At 34.7% G+C, this 22270-nt stretch overlaps 4 protein-coding genes across 4 annotated transcripts; 1 reads left to right on the plus strand and 3 right to left on the minus strand.

Moving 5' to 3' along the window:
- Positions 1 to 1469: 1469 nt before the first annotated feature.
- Positions 1470 to 6667, minus strand: LOC125222624 (ATPase family AAA domain-containing protein FIGL1). The gene is made up of 13 exons (XM_048125340.1): positions 6345 to 6667; positions 5737 to 5875; positions 5233 to 5595; positions 4596 to 4831; positions 4262 to 4389; positions 4049 to 4167; positions 3873 to 3965; positions 3449 to 3550; positions 2960 to 3062; positions 2633 to 2716; positions 2451 to 2546; positions 2147 to 2274; positions 1470 to 1787 (listed from the first exon to the last, which is right to left on the minus strand). The coding sequence occupies exons 1-13, from the start codon at positions 6650 to 6652 to the stop codon at positions 1686 to 1688; spliced, it is 2001 nt and encodes a 666-aa protein (XP_047981297.1). The 5' UTR covers positions 6653 to 6667; the 3' UTR covers positions 1470 to 1685.
- Positions 6668 to 7114: 447 nt separating this feature from the next.
- Positions 7115 to 9368, minus strand: LOC125220771 (SWI/SNF complex component SNF12 homolog). Its single transcript, XM_048122912.1, is given in 3 exon segments — positions 7115 to 8635; positions 8637 to 8812; positions 9245 to 9368. Coding segments are annotated over 2 exon segments (1626 nt in total). The 5' UTR covers positions 8742 to 8812; positions 9245 to 9368.
- Positions 9369 to 9879: 511 nt separating this feature from the next.
- On the minus strand, positions 9880 to 12671 carry LOC125223682 (F-box/kelch-repeat protein At3g27150-like). Its single transcript, XM_048126935.1, has 2 exons — positions 12520 to 12671; positions 9880 to 11364 (listed from the first exon to the last, which is right to left on the minus strand). The coding sequence occupies exon 2, from the start codon at positions 11362 to 11364 to the stop codon at positions 10069 to 10071; it is 1296 nt and encodes a 431-aa protein (XP_047982892.1). The 5' UTR covers positions 12520 to 12671; the 3' UTR covers positions 9880 to 10068.
- Positions 12672 to 19703: 7032 nt separating this feature from the next.
- On the plus strand, positions 19704 to 22134 carry LOC125218154 (30S ribosomal protein S21, chloroplastic). Its single transcript, XM_048119767.1, has 2 exons — positions 19704 to 20167; positions 21706 to 22134. Exons 1-2 carry the CDS (start codon positions 19752 to 19754, stop codon positions 21812 to 21814), a joined length of 525 nt encoding a protein of 174 aa, XP_047975724.1. The 5' UTR covers positions 19704 to 19751; the 3' UTR covers positions 21815 to 22134.
- Positions 22135 to 22270: the final 136 nt, after the last annotated feature.

Consider the following 22270-nt stretch of genomic DNA (forward strand, 5'->3'; position numbering starts at 1 on the left):
AATATTTACTTGTCCCATTAGTACCACCACTTTGTTCCCATAGTCTTGTACTTAGTACATTACTTAATACATATTGACACACTTGTTATTTTATTAATATAGAGTAATAAAAAGAAGGGATATTAACACCTAATATCATGGAATTTTTAAAAAGTTGGGTTTTTCCCACGAACTTTGAAATTTGTAAATAGTATCACGAATTTTATCCCGAGTTTGTTATTTCCCACCAATAAAAAAATTCCGGCAAATAATACCATGATAATAAGGATTTTTTTTCGTAATTTCTCGACAACAACTTCGAGAGTTTCAAGATTTTCAATATTTGAGAATAGTTTTTCTTGAAGCACACCCTCCAAATTTAATATAGCCGTAATTTTTTCACTGGTGGAAAATAATAAACACATGGTAAAGTTCGTGATATTATTTGCTAATTTCAAAGTTTATAGGAAAAAATCCAACTTTTTTAAAAATCCATGATATTAGGTGTCAATATCATTAAAAAAAAAAAAGTTAATATTCATAAATCACTAAAATGAACCAAAATAATTTTATTTTCTACATGGATCATATGATTTACAACAAAATTCAAATGTCATAATTTAATATTTTGTCAATTGTTAAATAAGTGAACAATTAATGAATCTTGTGTCTGTGTATTGACTTGTTCCCTCTAATATGAGAAAATATTCAGTGGTCCAGGAATACCATGTGGAAATATGATGTGGTATGTCCTTCAAATAATATTTTAATAAATAAATATATACATTAATCCAACCTCTAACTAGAAGCATACGTGGCGATGCAAAATATGGTAAATTTGCATACTCCATACAGTCATAACTCATAAATACACATATATGTACTCATTCACGTCTTTATTTCTCTATGCACTTAAATATTTCACATCAATTTAAAAAATGATTATTGCTGCTATTGTGTAGAAATAAAACTTAAAAAGTCTAATGACCAATTTATATGATAGTATTTGCTTTTATTATTTATTGTTAGCATTGCACATAATTGATGGTATTTTTTTCATTTTTATTGCTATCACTTCACACAATAAAATATAAAGATAGTTCATATATAATAAAAATAATTAACAAATTCAAAAGCTTATTTTTATGCAATTAAAAGGAGATTATATTGTTTAAAAGATATCAACAATAAGTAAAAAGTAAAAACTTTAAAAAACTAATTATGTAGAATTTATAATAACTACAAATTTATCTCGTTGCAAGAATTATGAATTGAAGAACATATTACTTAACTAAAAATAAAAATAAAAAATTCATCAATTCTGCTAAATTATTATGTTGCAAGAATTAAATAAGATATGAATTTAAGAACATATTACTTAACTAAAAAAATAAATAAAAAATTCATCAATTCTGCTAAATTATGATGAAGTATGTTTAATTTATGTGTGCATATATATTATATGTATTATATATATGAGACATTCAAAATTTTCAAATCAAATTAAATTTCTTCCGTTAACTATGTTTATATATATGGATTATTATATGTGGAATATCCAAATTTTCCATATATTGCATAGCCATATATGCTTCTAGTCGGAGGTGGGGTCAATGTATATGTTTATTTGTCAAAATATTATTAGAAGGACATACCACATCTTATATCAAGCTCAGATTTCAATTCGTTATATTTAATGATGGCCCCTAAAGCGACAAGCTGCCAAACTGCTCGTTCCACTTCACATAAGTTCCCAGTTCATTGAGTGAGACTGATGGCCTCACTTCTTGCAACGCCTTCTCAAAGTCCTAGAGAGACAGAGAGAGAGATGTCAACTAACTGTATGAGAATTCAAATCCACCAAAGATACTGGAAAAAATAGTTTAAATCGAGAGAGATTGGTCTCAAATTGGTCATGGAACAATCTCACACATAACATTATGATATACTCCCTCCGTGCACAAGCAACACTCGTGTTATTTCCATCTTGGGTCGTTTGCATAAATTAATCAACTTCCATTTTGGTAATTTTTTAACTCTAATAATGTGAACCACTTTTTCTCTCATCTTCATCCTACTTTATCAGTTTTGAATTAAAACTCGTACTGTCCACTGCCAAGACAAGACAGTGGACGGAAGGAGAATTAGTTTACTATGGTGTTGTTACCTGAAGATTTACTGGCCTCATATCTTCTTTTTTCAGCTTCGTGATTTCAATACCCTGTTTAAGAGCCTCTCTAAGCGGACCCATGGATGCATCTTTCACCAGGTTCTTCATATCAGATCCCGAGTAGCCTGAAAACAATCTGAAATGATGAATGTGATTTCGACAAAAAGCTACTCCAAAACAGGTTTTAAGTTAAAAAAGTTAGTGGAGTGTGGATCATGATTTAACGACGGACGGACCAAAATAGCAAAATGAGACTCTTATTGCTAGGGGGAGGGAGTAGTTGTTTAGTGGTTAGTTCTACCTTCAGTTAATCTGCAGATAGTATCAGTGTCTTCATTTGAAAGGTTGAACAGTCCATCTTTCTCAAGTAGGTTCTTTATGATCCAGGATCTTGCTTCTGAGTATCAGATTTGAGAAACAGAAAAATAGTTAAGGTTAATGCAAAGTGATGTTCAAAATCAGGCAGATAGTTTTATTGTGGACCTGTAGTGGGGAGTGGAATATACAGTCTCTTTGTCAGTCGTCGTCTCGCAGCCTCATCTAGTTCTTGAGGTCTATTAGTTGCTCCTGTATCAGTGATGTTAGGAAATAAGCACATATAATCACAAACATAAGAAAAAGCATGCAGATAAAAAGATTTTTTGGAATGATCAACCATATTCAAGCAACAACTAGCAGTGTCTATACAAGATTCCTGAACTTAATGACTCAGATTCAGATTAAATTGTCTGTAAAAATTTAGCAGCTACGAGTTGTTTTATGTAACAAATCTTAAGTAAAAACATTGCAGATGAAGAGTGCAGCAATAACCTATTAATAGAATTTGTTCGCTGCCACTGTCAAAGCCTTCCATTTCAATGAGGAACTGCGTTTTCAATCGCCTACTGGATTCGTGTTCGCCTTCTGATTTACGCTGCCACAAACAATAAATTGTCATTCTTCAAGAGTAATTGAAATAGGAAAAGATAATGTAGAACCCAGGATATTCTGATATTACCATGACAAAGAACATGCTCCCACAAGGGTAAACAAAATATTATTTTACATATAGTTGTTCATCGTTACAAGAACCTAAACTCGGACATATTTTACGAAACTGAAACAGACATCTATCATAGTAAATGTTAAATACAATATCAGACACTCTTGCACCCTATATCAACTCAACTTTTAAACAACTTCAATTTTCAGGTAGACAAAAACAAAGAAAGAAAAGCAAGAGAAAAGGAGCAAAGTGGTATGAGTCTTCACTCTCTTTATAGGAAGTCCAAATTTGTTAATAGGAGGATCCCATGTTACCTGAGATAGAAGAGAGTCAATTTCATCCACAAATATCACAGCAGGCTGGCGGCAGCTTGCAACACCAAAAAGTGCTCTTACAAGTTTCTCACCCTCGCCTATCTGCAACCATCAATTTGAATGTGATCATCGAGAACATCAGTTTTAGACATTGCTACTTGTGTCCGTATAATATAGCATAAGAATTTATCTTGGAGAATTAATCCAGACATCATGCCTGGTTCGCCATAGGATTGCTATGATTGTCAATAAAACAGCATAACCATCATAAGATTCTATGTATTACATATATCTGTTGCCTATATATTTTATTCAGAGCTATGATTTCCGCAATTCTGACTGAAAAAGAAATGTATATATAACTCTCAACTAAATTAGTTCAATTTGTGTAACCAATCACAGAGGTTCCAGCACAAAAACATACCCATTTGCTAGTCAATGAACTGGCTGATATGTAGAAAAAGGTGGCTTTAGCCTCTCCAGCTATTGCTTTTCCTATCATAGTTTTACCAGTTCCCTGTAGCAAGGAAGAAAATGAAATAAGCAGCAATCTTGTTTTATCTGGCAAACATATTTCATAGAGTACTATTATACACTTACAGGAGGTCCGAAAAGGAGAAGACCACGGCCTGGAGAACGACAACCTTTAAATATATCAGGACGCAGCAGAGGCCATATCACCATCTCAGTTACACATTTCTTTGCATGATCCAAACCAGCTTCGAGTATTACACATGCACACATGGAAAAGTCAGACCATCTAGAGGAATATATTTCTAAAAAATAGAGGATCTTATTACAATTTGGCATTACCAATATCTTCCCAGCGGACATTGGGATCCCTATCCATGATCTCGTTGCTGACATGCTCAATAAGCCGAGGTTCCAAATTTCTTAACTTTTCAGGAAGCTGACCATCAGGGCCACAAAGCAACTCCATACTACATTAAGATACACAATGGCACTGTAAACCTTGCACGATGAGTAACAGGAAGTACTAATTCCCCTCTTCCCATCAATTAGGAGAGGGGAAGGAGGGATAATGTTGTGTTCTCTAACAATTATTGATACGTGAAGCTTTGTTAAGGAACACAGATCAATTCGACCAAAGTTAGAAATTTCAAAAGTCAACTGATATATACCATACCATCTTTTCGTTGAGTCATCTAATGTATCTTCATTCTTCCCAGCATTTCGTGAAGTCGTATTGCCAGTGTTATTCCCATTTGACCTGATGGGAGGAACAAAATTACCCCTGACACCACGTCTGGTATAGTTATAAGATCTGGCTCCATAGCCTCTCTGAGTTCCAGCATCAGTTTGAGGTGAGATGGATGCACTTGGGGATCCATTTAAGCCTCTGTTTTGCCTAGCCTCCATTTCCTAGGCATGACAGACCAAACGGAATTTGATCAGTCTGATTACAGACATAGGTCTATAGTCTATACTATGTACTTTGGAATCCTTTAGATTATTAAGAAAAGCTTATGCTGCAGCCAAGGTTCTAGTTACCGATGTACTCTTAGTTACTTGAGCAATGTGTAGAAGAAAGATCAACATCTACTTCTAACAAAAGATAAGAACACTTGATATGACATACTACCAGAATCAGCTTCAGATGATAAAAAGAAAGGCATTACAGTAAGTAAACTAAAGTCGCCTTCTAATACATAATAAATTTACACTGGAGAATGAGTGTAGTGGATAAGGTACTGCCCGTGATATAAAAAATAATAGCAGAATCAAGAGAATATTGAAGATAGCTCAGTACATGAAGAGCATACCAGTTTTGCTCTAGCAGTAACAAATCCTTTACCAGGAGCATCAACATCAGCTTCTTCACATGACGGGGATTTTACATTTTCAATTCTAGGACTACTACTTTCCCGATGTAAGCGTTTGGTCCTAAAATTAACCCCATAAGCTCCTTCCCCATCCTCAGCTATAGTGATGGGAGACATAGAATGGTTCTGCCGAAAGTTGTGACTCGAATGATTTTTTTCAATAACAACACAATCCTCAGAGTGCTTATCTTTCATGAAATTTGGATTAGTTTCTTTGTAACCATTTCCATACAAGGAAGTCAGTTTTGACTGTACAAGAGTTTTTGAGGCTTTCACACCTTCCTGCTTGGCAGATTCTTTTCTCTGAGAAAAATGAAGAAAAGGTTTCAGAAACAGCATGTAATTACTGAAAATCATTTTCAACATTGTACAAAAGCAAACACAAGTTGGATGCCCGTCTATGAGTAAAACTAGTTCAACATACAATGATCACACACAACTTACCAATCCATACGCAGTTCTTTCACATGACTCTTGGGAAAGTGACCGGAAATACCTCGACTGCTTGATCTTCTCTAAGTCAATACCAGCCTTATTTCGAAATATAGGGCCTATATCTTTGCCTGCTTGCGCAAATGCTTGGCTGAAGTAGTACAGAATGTAAATCAAATTCATTATTATCATAAATGACACTCTGTTTAGTCTGTGACTGAAAAGATAAGATCAATCTCATTTACTCGAGGATACTCAAACTAGGTTATATGCATGTTTCATTTTTCTTTTTCTTTTTCTTCGCCACTTCTAACAAAATGTACACCAACTAATCATCAGAATGCGATAAAAAGTTTCATCCATTGTCGTCAAGCTAAACGTGCAAATTAGAACATAATTAAAAAATATACTTATCGAACAACAGTGAGCTTCATATTCTTCATATAAAACATACATTTTCCTTTCCGGAAACGAAATCTATAATAGAAAACAAAGTACATAATAACTCAGTTTCAGCCATAAACAAAACAGATCTAAATGATTTCCTAGTTAAATCATATGTAAATCAAGCCTAATTTACGCCACTCCACTCCACTCAATAGAAGAGCTGAAAACCATACCGATCGGAATCGGGAATGGAGGCTTTCCGAGCCGAGCCGAGCCTGGATACGGCTTCGCGGCGGATAGGTCGGATGAAGGCCTCATCTACCGAACTTCGCGAGTGAGAGTCGAGGAAGCCTATGAGCGAGAGGGACAGCGCTTGCGCCGAGCCAAAATCGCCCTTCTCCAGAGCCACGTCCGCGCCAAATAGAAGCGATTGCAGCCGCTTGAGGTTGTGATCGACTTCTGTCCTCCAGCACACCTCCGGTTGGCCGTCGACCTTCGGTTTGGACGCCTCCGCGGCAGCCATCGTCGCATTTCCCGCCATTTTTTTCACTCCGATGCTATTCAATTCGAAATCTATCACTACAGTGTGTATTCAATTTATATAAGCCCACATTTGGCTGTTTGGCCCAAAATGCTTTTCAATTTAAAATATTTTTCCTAGGAAAATTAAATAGCAGATTTAAATTTTAGAAAGTTTAGATTTCTCTTCGTGAAAATAAATAAATACTCCTAGTAGAAGAAAAATTAATGCTAGTATCTCGCTTTGTTGGCCAAATGAACTAATTTATTAGTGCATGCCCCCAAAATTATTGCTAAAAAAAATTAATACTACTCTATATCTTGGAATGGTATTAAAATTAGTCTCTATATCTTTTTTATGTTAAATATCTTTATATGATGAGGTAAATTTTATTTTTCATTAATAATATTCAGACCAGTTTTTCTCTTTAATTTGTAAATCTTGCATGATGTGTATTTTTGTGGAAGGAAATAGTATAATAATTCAAAGAGATAATATTATCAAAAACACCAAGATGTTCAAGTGAATGTATAAATGTAAACATAAATCATACCATGGCTGGTTGTAAAAATCTGAATTGCGCTCTTTTTCTGCATTGCGACTACCTTCTCCAGAAACAAGCTTCAGATCCTTGTTTTGAGAATCTACAAGTGCATTTATAAACTCTACAGGCGACTGACTAAATCCAAGAAAGAATGCCCTTCTCCTCCGGTGCTCATGGATCTTTCTTATTGCAGCACAAATTGCTTCGTCACAGGCATCTATCTCTTTTGTCTTTTCAGTGTTGGCCAACAAAGCATTCAATTCTCTCTGTATCGGGAAGGGAACATCAACCAATACATCATAACATGCAGTTCCTACAGGACTATTTCCTGAAAGCTTTATCCTATGTTCCAGGTGAATGGGCTGTGGAGGAAACAGGTGGGGCGTAATTTTTTGTGTGACTGACGTGAACTTGACTTTGCCTTCCCCAAATACTCTTTGAAGTGGTGGATCACAGTTGAAAGAAGAAGGGTCATCTGGGCACTGCAATTTTCGAGCCTTAACATAATGCCATACCGCAGCCATAATTCTGGCACGAGTATCAACCTCAATACCTAAAAGCTCTGTCAAAGCTGCTGAAAGTTTAAACTTCTCAGGCATATAATTCATTTCTAGTCTTATGCTTGCAGTAAATTCTTGTTCTCCTTTCCTCTTGACCTCAAAACCTTCATGAGGAGCTGGTGCTCGAGTACTGTCCCATATAATTAAATGGTTATCAGGGTATATTTTCTGGTCGAGGGTGATGGTAACTCTCTTGAAAAATGCGGAGAACTTTGGATACGAGGGGTTAGATTTCTGCATCATTGCTGCCTGATCAGCATCCATTCCCTCCTCCAAAATCCTCCCTATAATCTTAAGAGTCCATGTAGGTGGCTCGGCATTTGGTTTCTTAGGAATGGTGCGAATCTGATTGGCAAAAGTGTTGAAGACATAAATACGCAGAGTTTTCTGAAGGTAAGTTGGAGTCTTTAGGGCATCTTGGATATCAATTTTCTTCCTTGTCAAGGCAGCATCCACTCGAGACTCAAACTCAAGGAGCTGAGTGTAGAGAGCTGACTCAGGCAAAATAGCTGCGACTCTTTCATGTAACTGTTTCTCTGGGAGCTTCTGCTTTTTCCTACGAGCAGCAGCCGAGGCATCCATTGGCCGCATTGGAGAGGCCACATTAGATGTCACAAAGCTTGGTGGACGAACAGGTGGTTTTTGTGGGAAGCGTTTGACTCCCAATCCCATGCTTCCAGCTCCTGAAAGAGAAGGAGACTGCGAACCCAAGTTTGCCATTCCTCCGGGATGACCCTGGTTAAACGAAAGCCCCTGAGCAGCTTGCAACTGAGCTTGTAGTTGTGCATGAGCTGCCATCATTTGAGCATGGGCATGAGCTTGCGCTTGTGCCTTCGACTGAGCCTGGGCCTGGGCAAGCGCTTGCGCCTGAGCTTCTGAAAACTGAAACTGGCCCGGGAAATCCAGACCCCAGTTGCTGCTGTAGTGATGGATTCACAGGCATAGAATTCCCAAAAGGGGACGAACCCCCAATGTTCTTTTGAAGATTGTTGTTATTCGCGGCCATGGCTATATCTACGAGCAGACGCTAAAACCGAGTGAATCCGTAGTTTTACCAAAGCATTTCCAGAAGCCTTCCTGATTTTCAGTGATATGAGATTCAGAAATCAAATAGTCCAACCATCACAAGAAACAACTGCACAAACAGCTCACTCAAACACGCATCAGATAAATTAAGCTACACTGAGTGCAACAAACACAATTAAGAAAAAATCACATCATAATAACCAGTATAAACGAGGCAGTGTGTTTCAGAAACCCTAAATCCCGCAAAACTCGTGGAAATTACACATCAATCCAACAGAAAACGACTAACACGGAAGAAAAGAAGCTGGATCGCATAAGAAATACTTCTTCAAACCAAAGGAGCTTAACCAGAAACTAAAAACAATTCATCTTTGATAATTACAGATGACACTTTTCCAATTCAACCTACGCTGTCTTAGCTGTTCCGCATTTATAAAATCAACACAAATTACGTTCGATTAGAGCTCGGAGAAGAGATCTTACACGAAGAACTAGGGCTCGGATTGATGAATTCGGCTACCACACGCGCCGTTTCTGATAGCTCGGCGAGTTAGCGACTTCGAGTTCATCAGCTTTCTGGTGGTCTTCTCATACAATGAGCTTTAAATCTGATGGGCCGGGCCCGATCAAAATTTGAATTGATATGGGCTCGGGCTTTTTAGGCTGAGGTCTGAAGAGTGAAGACCAAGCATGGCCCGTCCAACTTTTAATTACGAACTCTTTCTTTGTGTTTTCTAAAACAAATTAATTGATTTTATTTCTTTTCGGAATATTCAAAGTTAATAGATTCATTTTGTATATTAACCCAGGTTTTTCAGTTTTCCACTATTTGTTTTTCTCTGTACATTTTCTTTTTCTGTTTCACTCCATATATGGAGTATATTTTATCTTACATTTCTTGTTTATGCTTTTATATATGATATTACAAAATTTCAAATTACTAGTAAATGCCATGGATAAATTGAAAAAAATATCTCCATAACTTATTTGGTATCACGATGCTTACTTGACAAGAGTGGCTCTATCTATATCTATATCTCTCGCAGTTTCTCACCGTTTGTTGTATAGTTACTCCTGGATAAAGATGGATTTTAAAAATGTTTTGCTTGAATCTCTTGTAACATAAAAAAGGATTTAATTCCCATGTATATATATAGTAAATTACTAGACATTTTTAGAACATTACAAAACAAAACTAGAAGGCAACAATCCCAGCAATTCAAGATCAAACACTTGACATAATAAAAACACACAAAACACAAAATACAACATCAACATCTACAATAGCAAGGACAATCACCCATTTTTCAAGCAACCATAACACAACAATTTAGGATGAAGTTGGTAAGGCAATTGCTCCCACTGTCCAAAGCCCTCCAGCTCAGCTCGCCCGACTCAGCCGAGCTCGGACAGCACGTGTACACAGCCACCCGATCGCCATAGGCAGCGGACGCCCCTATCACGAGCAGCTCGTCTCCCAAGGACTTGAACGCAACTCCCCAACCCCTGTGGCAGTCGGCCCTCACCGGGACCTGCCCTAGCTGCTTCCATGTGTTGCTCTCCTTCAGGTACATCTTCAGGTGGTTCGACGAAGACGCCCAGAAGTAGAGCTCGTTGTTGACCACAGCAACGAGAGGCGGGGAGTGGGACGACTGCACCGGGTCGTCCTTAAGCATGTCCGGGATCAGCTCCCACGTGTTCCTTGTCTCATCAAAAAACTCGCCACAAGTAAGCTCCACGCCCCCGTCCCTTCCCCCGATCACGTAGAATTTCCCATCCATGTAGCAGCCAGCGCAGAGATGTCGACGCTTCCTCATACTAGGGAGCGGCTCCCACGAGCCAGATTCAGGTGTGTATCTTTCTACAACATCGAAAACCTCAGCGTTCAGCCCTGAAGCCATCCCACCGGCTACATAAGCGTAGTTACCACAAGTAGCCGATGCAAACAAGCATCTCGGTGTGATCATCGATGGCCCCTTGCACCACTCGTTCTTAGCTAGCTCGTACCTCCAAATCACGAGATCCCCCATCTCGTTCCCCGAGACAAGCATGTGCGTGCTAGCGCAGAGCGTCTCCTTGTCACCGCTGAGGAAGGAAGGGGCTGAAGGGAAGAAAGGGAGCCTCCTACACGACCTAAACTCCCGGTCGAACTCCCACCAAGTGCTCTGTCCCGAGGCGTACATGAGCACGGAGGGCGAATACACGCCTATCTCCTTCCTGATCTTGTAAAGCTCACCACTCCTCGCGAGAGCCAAGCACCTTTTGTTGATGACGCTCGTCTTCCAAAGCTCGGACCGCGGGAATCTGGCGAAGATCAGATTCTCGACCTCGTGGCTAAGAGACGAAACACTTACATAATCTGCATCCTGAGATTCTTCACTGGTTGAGCCATCAGAAACACGGCTGACTTCGCTCTCGGGCATCCTGATCCTCTTCGGACCGGATGGGCCGAGGGTGATCCAGTCGTTGTAGCTGAAGTTCAAGTCGAGCCAGTGGTGATCGCCAGCCCGGATATCGTGCTCATCTTCCTCCTCATCAGCTATGTTGTTCCCTACAGCCATTGATGTAACAATTCCAATACCAAAAATTTTCCACAGCTTCATCTACTCGAAACGAATATTGAATTAGAACAATATACGAATACGAACATTTTGGTTCGATTTATCCAAAAGGGGTCAAGATAAAGAAGCATAGTGAGAGATAGCACCACTCTATTCAAATTCAGAAGAAGCTTTCATCTAAAACAAAGGGGAGAAGATCAAAATCTTGATCTTAATATCAAACTGCAGCTAAAAAATGTTTCATTTTAGAGTCCATTTATCCAAATTTAGAATAAGCTTTCCTCCAAAACAAATGAGAAGTATTAAATCTTAATCTCAACATCAGACTAGCTGCAGCTAAAAGTGTGCTTTATAAAATGATTTATAGTCCATCTATCCAAATTCAGAAGCAACTTCACTACAAAACAAATGAGGAAAGATCAAATCTTGATCTCAATATCAAACTGCAGCTATGAAAATGCTTCTTTTAAAGTTCATTTATCCAAATTCAGAAGCTGGCTTACTCCAATACAAATGGGAAAAGATTTAATCTTAATCCCAACATCATACTGCATCAAATTATATGCTTCATTTAATGATTAATAATAGTCCACTTATCCAAATTCAGAAGCAACTTCACTCCAAAACAAATGAGGAAAGATCAAATCTTGATCTCAACATCAAACTACAGCTTAAAATGCTTCGTTTTACAGTTCATTTGTCCAAATTCAGGAGTTGGCTTATTCCAAAACTAATGGAAAAAAGATTACAGCTAAAAATATGCTTCATTTAATGATTAATTATCCATTTATCCAAATTCATAATCTACTTTACTCCAAAACAAATGGGGAAATATTAAATCTTGATCCCCACAATCAACATTTAAGAGTCCATTTATCCAAATTCAGAAGCTGTCTTGCTCTAAAAGACTAAAACAAATAGGTAAAGATTAAATCTTGATCTAAACATCAAGCTCCAGCTAAATATATGCTTCATTTAACAATTTATGATGAAGTATTAATTCAAGAACTTGGCCATTTTTTTATGAACTTGAATAAGCAATCACTAGAAATATCAGGATGCATCAATGGAAAACATCAAACCATGCCATACTAGTATTTAAATGAATAAATATGAGCCATATTTACATAAACAGGAAATACTTAGCATATAGTATTACAAATTAATTGTTTTTTAAAGAAGAAAAGAAGAACATACCCCAAAAATTCAAGAATGCTGCTCAAAAGCTAGAGTTCACATGAGTAATCAGGTGACTCTGGAAGCCCTGAAAAGGGAAAATACAAGTGCCAGTATATACATACAGAAAAAGTGTATGTATATATAGAAAATTGGAAATGAGGTGCGAGCATTGAGGCAAGTAAAGGTATAAAATAATGGGAAGGAGGAAGAGATGGTGGATTCTTCTTAGTAATGGGACAAACCCCATTCGCCGAAAGGGATTAAAATATGTGTTCTTCAAATTTCTCAAAAGCATTTTTACTCTTTTATTTTTAAGTTTTTGGCTCTGCAAAAGCAGAGTGATTGAAAGTGAAAAACCGAAACAATAGAGAGAGTAGTGGAGTGTGCTGACTTGGTTGTGTGTGTGAATGGATGTTTTTCATCGTTCATTTCTTTGGGCATTTCACTGAGCATTCATACTGCATTTGGCCTGTATATGTGCAATGATACATTCAGCTCATTCCATTTCTTTAAAATAAACCGTATTTGTTACTCTTTCGGTCCCAAAAAGTTTGTCTCATTTCCTTTTTTTCACTCATTTTGCAAAAATAATTACTAATAAATAGTTAAATTGAAGAGAGATAAAATAATGTAAAGAATAGTTTTACCTACATTATTTTTTTCTTATTTTTGCCAAACGAGTGTATAAAAGGAAATGAGACAAATTTTATGAGACGGATTGATTATTTTGAATGTCAATTAAAAATAGATCAATTCTATTTAATGAATTTTCTCTCTCTCTAATGAGGTGGGTCCAATTCTCTACTACTAATATTTCAATAACTTTTTATTTCTATTTCTCTTACTTTAATAATTGTGCATTAAAATCTGTGTCGTTTCATTTATTGTCTATTTTTTTGGAGATAAAGGGAATATGTTTTACAATAATAGCAAAGATTATTAGCATATTATCTCTCTTTCCTGCTCTCGCGATATTTCATTTGTACATTTCTTTTGAACACAGAGAGTAATAATTAAAACTTACTATAAGATTGTTTAATAATCTTAGTAGAGTAAGATTCACAATGAAAAGTGAAAGAAAGTAGACAAATGAATGAAAAGAATAAAAGAGAATAAAATTAATGAGTTATGAAATTTTATTAAACAAGATAGGAAAAGAAGTAATACTACATAAATTAAGTCATTTTATAATATAGTAAGAGTGTGATATATTAGTGGCACTTGAGAGTTGAGTAGTAAATTACTCCATGTAGTAAATCCCCACAGATATCTTCACTATGAAGCATTTTTTATGCGATGTTAATGTTGTAAATTAATTATAAAATATTAATACATGTTCTGTTATTGGAATAAAAAATAGAAGAGTGTTCGTAATTAAGAAACAATCGTATCAAAGAAGCTAGTAATATTGAAGCAATAGAATGTGTTGGATAACACCAAGCTTTACTTTGTTTTTACCACTAGATAGTGTTTTATATTAATACAATAATCTGCACACTTTATGCGCTGTGTCTCCACACTGATTAGTTGGTGGATTTTGCGTTTCCTTTTTCACTCCTTTGTAATAAAATTCGAGTTTCACTGTCACAATAGCGTGGCATTGCATTTGCCATGTCCTAAATAAATTAACATCAATTATAAATTTATATTACAATCCAAATATGGAACCAGGCCTAACTTTGTTTACCCCTTTTAACTTTAAGCCCAATTGCCCACGGATTTAGTTCACCGGAAGGGAAAATACGACCTTCGTATTTTCATTATTTAATTTTTTGTCCTCGTTTTACTTTAACAAAGAGTTGATGATGTGATATGAAATTAAAAAAAATAAATTATCGGATTCAATTTTGTCACGACACGACTAATTTTTGTTTAGTTATCCACTAAAAAAAGAGAGAGAAAAAAAAAGATAAGTGTACAATTGATGTATCAGCTCTTATATGAACATATGCTTATGTGCTCATATACAATTTGAGAATCGTGTCCTAAGTCGAAAATTGCATCATGAGTCAATTGTGTGTGTTGGCCTTAGGGTGAGTGGTTAATTCCAAGGTAAAAGATATAAAGGTCGAGTTCATTGAAATGTGACTTTTAATTTTTTGTTTACTTATTCATTAAAAAAGTTGGTGTAAGATTAATATGTTGAATGATATGCATATTGAAATTTATCATGTGGCTCTCATATGATTATATCGACTTGTTTCTTATATGCTCGAATATAAGTTTAAGAATCGTCTCATGAATCGAGATTATAATTTTCTATTTGTAATAAAGTACTCTTTATTGTTAATTTGATGTACATGTGTTTCAAATTAATTAGGTGGTTGAGTTATTTGCTAAGGGTGGTGACAAGTATGATAAAATGCATAAGCCGCCTTGTTTTCATAGAATTTTTTTAATGTCATATTACATACAGGGGCGTATCCAATTAGAATAAGGGGTACAATTGTACCCTCAAAACTTACGTATTTATTATATATTGTAATATTCTATTTCATAAAAGTTACATTGATCCAGTGGTAGCATGTGTTTTGGTTGTGTTAAAGACCTGAGTTTGAGATCCCCACTTACTGCATTGTCTTTAAAGTATACCGTATTATGTATTCTCTAGACTTCCATGTATGCTGCATTTCTTTTATTCTTCTTTCTATTTTTATAGTTATTATATTTCAATTTATTTATAGTTTATTTATTCTTCTTTCTTCAAGTATGTCATTTATAGTTATTACAGTGTATTTTTCAATTTTAGAAATAACTGAATTTTTTTTTTTCATTGTATATAAGATTTATAACTATTTTATCAATTTTAGCTGTTACTTTTTGGAGTGTATTTTTTTTTTCTTTTTGTGATTTATTTAAATATTTGAAGCTTTGTTCAAAAGATTTATTTTCAAGGTATTTTATTTATTATGTTATTATTATTAAAATATAATAACAAAATAAAAAAAATGAAATTTGTTCTAATCAATGTAAATGTCGCACCCCCAAACCAAAAATTCTGGATATGCCACTGATTACGTACAAGTTCACCCAAATTAAACTAGTGAAAAATTAAGAAAAATATTGAATAAATTGTAGGACTAACCATAATTTTAATCAAAATTAATAATTTTTCTGATAATTTATCATTTTTTTCAAATATAAACATGCATGGGTGTATATCTTAAATTCAAACCCTTCAAGATTTAAGCATTAGCATCACGGTATTATTTTGTCATCATATGTGACGTAAGACATTACGTATGTATAAGCATTTAAAATAATTTCCCATATATGAATACTTTTGAAGTAAAGTAGTGTTTGCATCTTTATAATGTTTATTTTAATATTACTTAAGATCACAAATGGGTTGGATCCCCACTCCACTCATTCTCCATTTGTATGGGATTGTATTTGTATTTGTATGTGATGAGATTATGACAATTATACTTTATCATCATCCAAAAAATAAATTGGAACTACTGAACTCATTAACTGCCCTTAATATACCATGGGGAAACAGCTTGACCCTAAATCATTACAAATTAAAGACTAAATTCATATTTCTAATTCAAATTAGAAAAATGTTTTGGAGACATGCATTATATTTTATTTTTAATTAAAATTATTGTGTGTATGTATACTCTATTGCTCTTGCATTTATGATTCTCTATATATAGGAGTAGGCCTGTCAAAATGGATATCGGGTATTGGATACCCGATATCCAAACCCGAAAAAGTCGGATAATTGGATACCCGAAACCCGATTTTTCGGGTATCGGATCGGGATCGGGTAGTGAGAATTTTGGATTATCGGGTATCGGGTTATCCGATATCCGATCGGGTATACCCGAATTATCCGATTTATCCGATTTATTTTCTAAAATTAATAAATTATATTTTTATTATAACTAAATGTAATTTAACTTCTTAACTATAATTTAATTAATACTTAATAGTTAGCATATAAGATATGTAATTTAAATTTTTTAATTAAATTTTAATTTCATTGACGTGTGATATTTATAATTTTGAATTTTTTGATGATATTATTGTTAGATCTTGATTCTTATGAATTATTGAATTGTGATATTTATAAAGGATGAATGTTTGAACTTATGAATTTTGATGGTTATTGACTTATTGTGGATGGATAAATTTTTTTTAATATGTACTATAACTTATGAATTTTGTATTTTTCAAAGTTTGTAGTTATTTTCTTTTAAATTCGAACTACTACAAGAATTTTGTATTCCTAAAAGTTTGTAGTTATTTTCTCTTTAATTCGAGCTACTATAAGAATTTTGTATTTCTAAAAGTTTGTAGTTATTTTTACTTGGATATTAGTACTTCAACTTTGTATTAAATTTGAATTAAATAATATTAAATAAATTCTAAAAGTTTGTAGTTAATTTAAAAAAAAAAAAAAATCAAAATCACAATTGGGACTGGATACCCGATTTTTCGGGACTGGATACCCGAGTCGGGTATTTGGGTACCCGAAATCAAATTCGGGTCGGGTATCGGGTATTGAATTTTGGGAATTTCGGGATCGGGTACCCGAAAATTTCGGATCGGGTACCCGCGAGTACCCAATTTGACAGGCCTATATAGGAGTATTAATTAAGATCCCAATGCTTAATTACACAAGATATAAATGGAAATAGTTGGACCCACTTTCAATTTTACCACTCTTGAGTCTTAACTCTTTTTTAAAAAATTCACTTGTACGCTTGAAAATATGAAAAATGAAAAAAAAGAAGGATAAGGAAAAATTTATCACTTTGACCATCTTTTTTTTTCGTTAATTAATAATGAAAAACTAATAAAACTGATAATTTAAAATTTATTAAATTTTTTAATGGTTATGTAATTTTATAAAATAGTAGTATTAAATTTAAAATTATGTTCACCATATCCGTCAACTAAATTAACGTATTCTTTTGGAAATTTATTCACAATTTATTCTCTCTTTGTCTCACTAATTTTTTCATTAATTTTTGGTATGTTATGTTGAATCTCAATAAAAAGTACTCCGATAACAGTTATTTAAATATTCTAAATCAGTTATTTAAAATTTATTACGTGTTTTCAACTCAGTTATTTAATATTTTAAATATTATTTAATATTTTCTGTTTTTCTTTTTATGATATTATATAAACTTTGCAAAATTAAAAAATTTGATATTTTACTTGTTCATACTAATTAAGTTTAAGATTTTGATTTTAATTCATTACTTTTCAAAATTGTAATATAACTAAATCCTTTGGTATTGGAACGTTGCATCAAACCTCCGACAAAAAGTTACATATTCTTAACTAATCTATTCAGCATTTTAAAGTCATATAATTAATATTTTCTCCTTTTTTTCTAAAATATTAGAATTCTAAGGCTTGATTCACTATTTCATTGAATATACTAAATTGGATATATGACATATTAATACTAATTGAGTTTACTATTTTATTTTACAAATATCATAAGATTAATTAATTTCACTTTTAAAATTTTTAACAATTTTTAATTTTGAAGTTACAATCAATTTCCAATGCATACCGTGGTTTTTTACAACCTTAAATCTAACTCCAATATCTTAAACTCAAATTTAAAAGAAAAACTACAATCATTTTATAATAAATCACAAAACCCTATATAAATCAGACTATAACTCAAATGCATAATGTGTTTTTGCACATTCTCCGTCCCGGCTAAGATGACACATTGCTTAGCTGGCACGAGATTTTAGGAGTTATTGGTTAAAGTGTTTAACTATAGAGAGAGAAGGTAGGTGTAAGTATCAAAGTATAGAGATAAAGAAAGATGAATATTTTAATAGGATTGGGAAAAAAGTTGTTGAGTGTATTAATTGGAGAGAGAAAGTTACCAAAACAGAAAATGTGTCATCTTAGTTGGGACAAACTAAAAAGGAAAACGTGTCATCTTTAGCGGGACGGAGTGAGTAAAATATAAAAAATTGTAAAAAATTTACTAGTTTTATCATCGCTGAATTAAAAGGAATATATAAAGTTTGAAAATGCCAAAAACATAGAATTATTATGTTTTTTTGAATTTAATAGGAAGAAAAGTTGTAATAATATATTAATAAGAAAATTATAAAAAGAAACTCTATGGAGTATTAAAACAATTTCATATTTGTTTATTGAAAATTATGTTATAAATTTGGTATTGATAAATAAAATTTAAATTTAATATTTCATATTTTATTAAATTTTATGTTATTAAATTTGTTGACAGAAAACTTTTTATTGAAAGAAAACGTTTTACTTTCAAAAATAGATAACGCATTTATTTTATACACAAGTTAAAATTATTAATATTAGATAATTAAATATTTTTTTAATATTCCAATCTTGTCGTATGTATATATATAAAGAAGTGTATTAATGTGTATTAAGAATTTTATATTAGGTGAAACAATCATAATCTAATGGTTTAAATTTACTTAATATAGCATTATGGTAAATTAGTCATAATATAAAATATAGCTATATCAAAATGACATAGGAGTATTATGTCATGAAGACATTATATCTCTAAATGACTATTCTTCAAATTATATGTTTGAAGTGAGGTTGATGGAATATTATAATGAACACTATTTTCTATGTTTTTTCTAAAACTTTGAGTGATAATAAATTACTAAAAAAGTTCAATACATAAGACACTACTGAAACGCGTCAAATATAAAATAAAATTAGAAATTATGACAAATTAATACATGATTTAGCAACTAGCAAGAAGATAGTAGAATATTTGAAATAAGACTAGAGTTTCATATGTGCCATAACCCCACTAGATTCCGCTTGGCATATAACTGGCGTGGCTATGGCTAGAGTTATGCCGTACCCAACCCTTCACCATAGTAGAGCTCATAGCTCCGCCACCCCTCTAGGGGTGGACTGAAGGTGGTGTCATTGTGGAGGCGACATGAAGAGGTGAATAGGCGGGAATGCTTCAACAAAAAATTACTTTCAAAGAATTAGGGACATTGATGCGCACAAAAGCCTTTGCTCATGAGAAGCGATGACTATTAAAATAATAGAATACTACTCCTGCAATTTAGTTGATAAAACGTTTTCTAAATCTTTTGGGCCATTGACAAAATATGTGTGACTAGTTTTTAGCGTTTTAAGTCATTTGGGGCAAGTGATATTCAACATTTGGGCTAGTCGAAAAAAATTGGCTCATTTCCGAAATACGTATTTATTAGTAATTCGTTATCCAAAATTAGGAGCCCCAAATTTCAGCCATGGCGACCTCATCCTTGGCCAATCTCTTCTCCCTCTTCAACCCCTCGAAGCCACCACCGTCGGCTCCGCCCTCACGAGCACTGAAACTCCCGCCGATTCACCTCTCCGCCGCGTCGGACACGCGTCCAGGATGGGAGCCGCTGGTGCTTTCCAATGAGGCGCAGTCGCGGCCTTCGTGCTCGGCGGTGGTGTGCCCCTCGCTCGCCCACGCGAACACGATGTTCTTCCGATCCGCGTACAATGTGCAGGTGATCGTGGACGACCACGAACCGGAGGAGAAGCTGCTCGGCCGGTTCAGGAGGGAGGTGATGCGCGCCGGAATCATCCAGGAGTGCAAGCGCCGCCGATACTTCGAGAACAAGCAGGAGGAGAAGAAGCGGAGGACGCGCGAGGCTGCCAAGCGGAACCGTCGCAGGTCTCTCTCTTTCACTCTCACTCTCATATTTGCTGTTTGCGCTCTGCTATTTGCTATGTTTCTAGAATTCGTGAGTGCTTGATGAGGATCGATTTGGTATAATTGAATAAGAAGAAAAACGAGTGGTAATTGAACTAGCTAGTGAATTCTATTGTAGCTTGCAAACTTGAGAAAGATGTATACGCAGTTGTAGTTGATGCTCGAGTGTACAAAATTGAAATCAAATATGCATACGAGATTGAAGAAGTGCATGATGTTTCTCTCCACCATTTTGTATGTATAACATATGTAGTTTAGAATTTGTGAGTGTGTGTGTGAGATAGAGCGAGATCTAATTGATCATCCAGATTAGGTATTGGTGTTGGCAGATTAATTAAGCACATGCTACTGAAAATTTAGTGGTTTTAGGAGAATTGTTTTACTGATCATCCAAATAATGTTTTGTGAATATATTATTCCATTAAGCGGTCAAAGTGTGTCTGGCTGTGGAGAATGAGTTATCTGTGGTTTTGCTAACAAGATTGTGGCTCCAAGCAAGAAATTTCTTGAGATTGAGTAACCTACCTTTTTCTGGTCGAATTGTATCTAATTGTGCCTGTTGTAGTCCAATCTGCATATCATTCACTGTTGAACTCGGAGTCTGGGACTTTGCTTTTGTGCACAGAAAGCTACAAAGGGTTTAGAAATTAGACCGAAGTTTCTTCTGAGATGCTGTTCACTTGGACTGAGAGGTTGACCACTGTCAATAGCCCCCTGTTAACTCAAAGCTTTGAAGTATTTTACTAAAATGGACTTTTATTGAAATTGGGACGGCTTTAGAATTTAGATGCACATTTATTGGTTTTCATTTTCATTAGTGTGATAAGATGGATGTCGTTTTACACTCAATGCTCGATTCTGTGGCCACAAGTGAACCTGCTATGTTTTTATTCAAATTGACATGGCTTTAGATTTACATTTATTGGCTTTCATTTCGTTATTGTGGTAAGATGGATGTAGTCTCACGTTCAATACTCGATTCTGTGTTCCCAAGTGAACCTGCTTGTTTTTTCATGGATGATGACTGCAATGCTGGAAACATGTTTCCAGTGTGATAGTTCAGTATAGATTTTCATAAAGTTTTCCACCGCATTCCTTGGTCAAGTTCCTTTTCGGATAATCTAAATAGACGACCTCACACAAGAAAGACATCATGGTATTTTCAACGGCCCTCCTGTTGCTCAAAGCTTAGACCGTAGTGATTGCATGTTTGGAGTTTTGAGGGTTTAAACTTCTATGAGCTTTATCTCAATTGGCTTGTGCATGTCTATAGATGCTTATTTGGTTAGATTGATTGGATTTCTGTTCATCACTGCATGCTGTAGCACAATCAGCTTGTGTTCAGTGATCTTACATCTGTTACCTGATAACTTTTTACGAACCTTCCATAATGATCACAATGTTTGCATTTCTGTGGATTTGAAGATGATTCATTACAGACTCCAGCAAATGCTGAAACCATGTTTCTTGATCATATTCTTTTCGTGAATAATCTACAGACGACCTCAAGCAAGATTCGCAACACAGGACAAGCCAGAGGTTTCGAAGAGCAAGAAGGAAGACGATGATGATAACTGGGATGTTCCTGAAGGAGTCCTTCCCAAGTGACCGCATTGTTTACTTCTTCATCATTAAATGCTGCTCTGCTAATCTTTTTCGCCACTTTCATATTGCTTCAGTGAAATGTGAGTTTTCGAGGTCTCATGACGTTTCTTTCTAATCCAGTCACAGTTTGCTTTAACCGATTTTGGTAATGTGAGATTTGATACGAATTCGCTGGTTGGATGATGTCGGTTCGTATTCATCATAATTGTTTCTACCACTGATCAAATCGAGATGCTTGAAATTGGATGGTTAACAAATGTATGCAGTAGTTGTTAACATTAGCATACTGTGGTTGTTTATATTTAGTTGGTTTCTGAGCTCTACCTTTAGATTGCTTTTGGATTCAAAATTGATTAATTAAATAAATTGTTGTTATGAAAACTTGGATAGTTTGGAAATTATATTGTTCTCTAAATGGAGTTTTGTTAATTGATTTAGGTTAAGTTATGAAATTAATTT

This window comes from Salvia hispanica, chromosome 4 (assembly GCF_023119035.1).
Source record: "Salvia hispanica cultivar TCC Black 2014 chromosome 4, UniMelb_Shisp_WGS_1.0, whole genome shotgun sequence".
NCBI classification, from domain to species: domain Eukaryota; kingdom Viridiplantae; phylum Streptophyta; class Magnoliopsida; order Lamiales; family Lamiaceae; genus Salvia; species Salvia hispanica.

What these genes read in the sequence shown, in the direction of transcription:
- LOC125223682 (XM_048126935.1), bottom strand. Translation starts at nt 11,364, where the DNA reads ATGAAGCTGTGGAAAATTTTTGGTATTGGAATTGTTACATCAATGGCT.
- LOC125218154 (XM_048119767.1), top strand. Translation starts at nt 19,752, where the DNA reads ATGGCGACCTCATCCTTGGCCAATCTCTTCTCCCTCTTCAACCCCTCG. An exon ending in GCCAAGCGGAACCGTCGCAG is followed by an intron (nt 20,168 to 21,705) that starts GTCTCTCTCTTT and finishes AATAATCTACAG; the next exon opens with ACGACCTCAAGCAAGATTCG.
- LOC125222624 (XM_048125340.1), bottom strand. Translation starts at nt 6,652, where the DNA reads ATGGCGGGAAATGCGACGATGGCTGCCGCGGAGGCGTCCAAACCGAAG. An exon ending in TTCTCCTTTTCGGACCTCCT is followed by an intron (nt 3,966 to 4,048) that starts GTAAGTGTATAA and finishes TCCTTGCTACAG; the next exon opens with GGAACTGGTAAAACTATGAT. An exon ending in GTTCATTGACTAGCAAATGG is followed by an intron (nt 3,551 to 3,872) that starts GTATGTTTTTGT and finishes TGATGGTTGCAG; the next exon opens with ATAGGCGAGGGTGAGAAACT.